Below are 5,715 nucleotides of genomic sequence, written 5' to 3' on the forward strand. Positions count from 1 at the left end.
AGTAAATTTAACCACACCCAAGGACATGGGCCTGATCTGATCTGTCCTCCCTGCTGTCTGTACGTTCTGGTAAGTGAGAGAGCTTGTACTTGGCCAGACAGGGAGCTGCAGGAGGTTCTCACCTGGGAGACAGCAAGGTCAGAGATTAGCCCAGGGAATGAGGACAAAGGCCATCCCAGTCACCCCTATTCCTCTGGCCATGCACTCCTCCTCCCCAAGTCCAGAGAAGGACAAGGGCTCACCCCTGAGCACCCATTCCCCAGCCTCAAACCCTGGGTTTCAGGGCCATTGAAATACCAGGACATATCTCCTGAGTAATCCAGGGACAGGTGGTAGTCCTACTTCTTTGCTTTCCTTTTCCATGGAGATAAGCAAAATCTAGTCCTCTTCCCCATTTGGAAGCTGAATGGATCTCAAACCAGCCCAAGCCTCTCTCTTCATTGCCCCCACAACACGCAACCTTCTCTTCCGTGCCCAGGGCAACCACATTCACTCAGGCAGTCTGTGCAGGAGTGCTCAAGGCCTCCTCCCACACTGGATTCCACTGCCAGTGCCCTGAAGGACCCTGCTTTGGGGGAGGAACAGGTCTCATGCCGACCCTTCCCTCTTCTGGGCCGTTGGAAACAGAGTGTACAAGATTCAGCAGCTACAAACTCAAGAGTAGGATGAAGAGAGACCTCTGTGTGTGTCCCCACACACAGCATCCTTTCTTCTGTCCTCACACTCCCCACTCATGTCAAGGTTTGGGGTGATGCCATTCCCTTCCCCTTCCAAACTGAACCATGGAGAGAGAGGGCGCCTAGGCTGCTCACCAGCTTGACAGGTTTCAGCGATTCTGTCCTCCCCACCATCCCGCTAAGGCCAGCACTGGAATTCCCAGGTTAAGTCCCTTGCCCAGAGTTGCACACAGTGAGTGGCAGAACCAGGAGCCACAGGCTTCTTACTCTACTACCCTCGTCCCCAGGACCCACAGGCTTCAGCTTTGGATCCCCCTCTTCCCACCTAGCCCACCATTCCTGTCCTGCTCAGAAAACCACACCCAGCACCCTATCCTGTCCAAATCAGTCCAAACACTAGGTCCTAAATCCTCCCCTTAAAATACCAGGCTTTGTGGACCAAAAGGCTGTGTGGCTCCAGGGAGCACAACCGGGAGGAGTGGGCAGCAAGCAAATTCTAAGGGCATGATGGTGACTCAGCCCAGACTACTTCCTGAGAGTGGGCTCTGTCCGCCTCTAGAACAGACCTCCTGTAATAGGACAGACTGTCTCAAATACAACAGGTACCCCTAAAATAGGATAGGCTGAAAAAAAAAAACATGAAGAGGCTTTACTGATCCCAACATTAAGGGGAAGGAAGCTAAAGCTGGTGCCTACTGATCAGGGTGGACATCTCACAGAATCACCCTCTCGCTGGAGGGCTGGACACTATCCCCCAAAGGGGTAGCCCTATTCTGATGCCCAGATTACTGGATTTGGGGGGTCTCAGCTGCCTTGGTTCTCTGATCCTATGATTCCAACTGGAGGCGCAGGTAGAATGGGGTAATGATCTTCCCCTCCCAGCCCCTGCAGGTCTCTGCCGCTAAATCGCTCATGATCTGGGGTCCATATTCCTGAAAACACAACAACTGTGAAGCTAGGGTTTGGAAGAATGGAGTTTTCAGATGAGTGTTCCCTGAAAGGAGGAGAAGCTAGGGCCAGGTATGTGTGACCTGGTCAATGGTACAGTATTCAAAAATGACAGGGAGAAACTGTTCATCTCTGATTTTAATTCTACCTTTTGTATTGCATGAAATTCCCTGAAACCATGAAAGGCAGGAGAAACTTTGTTGAGAAGGAAATAAAATCCAAGATGGGGACAAGATCATAGGAGATATCTGATTATGCTAATAAAAGTTAAGATACAGGTTACTGAAAGAACTAGCAAGTGTTCTCCTGGTTTCCTCATAATATTCTTTAGGAAATCATGGGAAAATAATGGAAATTGGTAAGACTCTCAATTCACCAAAATAATAAGATGGATAAAGGTAACTCAAACTCCTAGACTACATCATTGAAAAGTTAGTATGTATTGCCTAGAAAAGAGACAACCACAAGTAGACTTACTAAGTACAAATGATTCAACCCTTACTGAAATTTTTTATATACTTGAGAAGCAGAGAGATAGAGATAGAGAGACATAGAGAGAATTCACACCTGCTGATTCATTCTACAAATGCCTGTGCTGACCCTAGGCTGAAGCCAGAAGCTGGAAACTCAGTCTCCCTTGTGTATGGCAGGAATCCAACCACTTGAGCCATCACCATTGCCTCTGATGGTCTGCATTGGCAGGAAGCTGGAGTCAGGAGCCAGAGACAGTCAGGTGTGGAACAAAAGCGCCACAACTGGCATCTTAAATGCTAGGTTAAATGCCTACCCCACCTCTATTTTTTATAGAGTTACTTAAAGTGGTAGATCATAGAAACTTATGGAGGCACAATTTAGATTCACTGTTACGTCTTTGTAAAGCCCCTCCTAGCTCAGAGGAGGAGTCACTTCCCTTGACTGTGCCTCCTCCTTGCCCCTTAGCAGTGTGGGAAAGGAAAATGTTAGTTCATTCCCAGCGGTTTCTCTCTCCAAGACTCTCCAACCTCTAAGCTTTAATCCTCCCCAGATGGGCTTTGAGCTAAGGATCACAACACCAATACTCAACCACCTACTCTGTAAATCCCATATAGCACATCTACTGGAGCACCTCAGTCAGGAGTGATAAGACGGAGTTCCTGCCCTGTGTTTTGTTCTGGAGTTTTGAGAGCATCAGGCTAAAGCTGGAGCATAAAGGAGTCCATCTGAACAGCCTGGCAATGGCACGTTTTCTTTTTCACTTGTCATGTCAGTCTTGCTCACTGCAGTGTGAGCTCATTCAAGACAGAGATGATCATTCATTGTGGATTTGAAGCCCTAGCATAGGTTCCGGTACAAAACAGATCCTCAATAATGATTTCTTAGAAAAAAAAAGTATTTTAATTAAAAAAAAAAACGGAAAACACACAAGTTGAGGCTATAGAAATAAGCTATTTCTTGAAGCATCTCAGGAACTGGTAACACATAACTCTTCATTTTCTCTATAGAAATATTGTGGTTCATGAAAGACAAAGCACCCATGGCAGCCTGGTGAGGCTGGGGCAGGAAGAGCCGTCCTCAGACACAAGAACTCCTTCTCCCCTGTCCAGCAGCCATCCCCCGGCCCTGGCAGGATGTCAGGGTGGAGCAATGGAAGCTCCAACATGTCCTACACCAGCTTCCTCCTCGTGGGCTTCCCAGGGCTGCAGGAGTCTCGTGCCCTCCTCGTGCTGCCCTTCCTCAGCCTCTACCTGGTGATCATCTCCGCCAACGCCCTGGTCATCCACACGGTGGTGGCCCAGCGGAGCCTGCACCAGCCCATGTACCTGCTCATTGCCCTGCTCCTGGCTGTCAACATCTGTGCTGCCACCACGGTGGTGCCTGCCATGTTGCTCAGCTTCTCCACACGCTTCCACCGCATCTCCCTGGCTCACTGCCTGCTCCAGATGTTCTGCATCTACTTCCTCCTTGCTTTTGACTGCAGCATCCTCCTGGTCATGGCCCTGGACCGCTATGTGGCCATCTGCTACCCTCTCCGCTACCCTGAGATAGTGACAGGCCAGTTGCTGGCTGGCCTGGTGGGGGCGGCAGCTGCCAGGAGCACATGCATTGTTGCTCCAGTGGTGGCACTGGCCTCCCGGGTTCGCTTCTGCCACTCACATGTGATCTACCACTTTGCTTGTGAGCACATGGCCCTGATGAAGCTCTCCTGTGGGGACATCTCCCTGAACAAGACCGTGGGCCTCACCGTCCGCATCTTCAACAGGGTCCTGGACATGCTCCTACTAGGAGCCTCCTACTCGCGCATCATCCATGCCGCCTTCAGGATTTCGTCAGGTGGCGCGCGTTCCAAGGCCCTGAACACCTGTGGCTCCCACCTGCTGGTCGTCTTCACCGTCTACTCCTCCACCATGTCCTCATCCATCGTCTATCGGGTGGCCCGCACCGCCTCCCAGGATGTGCACAACCTGCTCAGCGCCTTCTACCTGCTGCTCCCGTGTGTGGTCAACCCCATCATCTATGGGGCCAGAACCAAGGAAATCAGGAGACACCTGGCAAGGATGTTCCTGCGGGCAGATCCATGAGGCACCTGTGACAAGCTGTCTGGTTGTCCAGGCAAGCTTGAAGAAGACAGGAAGTGGATACAAAGGAAACCAGCTGTTACCATCTTACTCATTCTTGTTACTCTTCCACAAACTTCTCTTCCCCTGTAATAGGGAGAGGGAAATAGAGCCTCCCTCAGCCTTGCTCTCCCTAGCGTCCTAACACAAGCCTTTGAACTTCTGCATACCTTCATATAAGAACCTCAGTATGTCCATAGTTGTGTGGTAAATGTTGTCAAAACAACTGGAGTTATGGTTTTCGTAAGTCTCTCTTTAACAATTCCTTAAGAGAATTGCACAGAACATGAAGAAATCTGTATCTACTCTTTTTAAAATACCCCCCCAATAAAAGCTACCTACTTCTGCATTTTACAGTGATCTTTTATTTCAAATAAAATTTTAAAAAAAGGTTTAGTAGTATGTATTTAGCCTAGCATTTAAGACACCCAGACCCCACATCAGAGAACCTGGATTCAATTTCCAGCCCCAGCTCCTGACTCCAGCTTCCTGCTAATGCAGACCCAGGAAGCAGCAATGATGCCTAAGTGAATGGGTTCCTCCTCCCACGTAGGAGATCTGGATTGAATCCCAGCTCCCTGCTTTGGTCTTGGTACAGCCAAGCATGGGCCATCATGAGTATTTGGGGAGTGACAGCAAATGGGAACTCTCTCTCAAAAATAATAATAATGAAATATGTGGAAGAAAGATGCATACCCTTCAAATAATATAGAATAAGCCTTAATATCTGGGTACCAAAGTTTGAAAGAAAAATCCTGGGACTGGCGCTGTGGCTCAGCGGGTTAAAGCCCTGGCCTGAAGCACCGGCATCCCACATGGGCGCCGGTTCTAGTACCAGCTGCTCCTCTTCCAATCCAGCTCTCTGCTGCGGCCTGGGATAGTAGTAGAAGATGGCCAAGTCCTTGGGCCCCTGCACCCATGTGGGAGACCCAGAAGCTCCTGGCTCCTGGCTCCTGGCTCCTGGCTTCGGATCGGTACAGCTCCGGCTATTGCAGCCATCTAGGGAGTGAACCAGCAGATGGAAGACCTCTCTCTCTCTCTCTCTCTCTCTCTCTCTCTCTCTGCCTCTCATCTCTCTGTGTAAGTAACTCTGACTTTCAAATAAAATAAATAAATCTTTAAAAAAGAAAAATCCTGGGGCCGGCGCCATGGCTCACTTGGCTAATCCTCCGCCTGCAGCACCAGCATCCCATATGGGTCCCAGGTTCTAGTCCAGGCTGCTCCTCTTCCAATCCAGCTCTCTGCTGTGGCCCAGGAAGTCAGTGGAGGATGGCCCAAGTGCTTGGGTGCCTGCACCCGTGTGGGAGACCAGGAGGAAGCACCTGGCTCCTGGCTTCAGATCGGCATAGCTCGGCCGTAGCAGCCATTTGGAAGATGAACCAACGGAAGGAAGACCTTTCTCTCTGTCTTTCTCTCCCACTGTCTAACTCTGCCTGTCAAAAATAAATAAATAAATAATCATTTACTGAGTAAATAAAGCAGAACTTTTTTTCCTA

General features: G+C 49.6%; 1 protein-coding gene across 1 annotated transcript; it reads left to right on the forward strand.

Annotated features, from left to right (window-relative positions):
- The first annotated feature begins 3,232 nt into the window (after window positions 1-3,232).
- Window positions 3,233-4,217, forward strand: LOC149128430 (olfactory receptor 52K1-like). Its single transcript, XM_089303854.1, has one exon. The coding sequence runs from the start codon at window positions 3,233-3,235 to the stop codon at window positions 4,181-4,183; it is 951 nt and encodes a 316-aa protein (XP_089159980.1). The 3' UTR covers window positions 4,184-4,217.
- Window positions 4,218-5,715: the final 1,498 nt, after the last annotated feature.

The sequence above is a fragment of the Oryctolagus cuniculus genome, chromosome 1 (assembly GCF_051225735.1).
Source record: "Oryctolagus cuniculus isolate XC-2025 breed Fujian yellow rabbit chromosome 1, ASM5122573v1, whole genome shotgun sequence".
In the NCBI taxonomy this organism is placed as follows: domain Eukaryota; kingdom Metazoa; phylum Chordata; class Mammalia; order Lagomorpha; family Leporidae; genus Oryctolagus; species Oryctolagus cuniculus.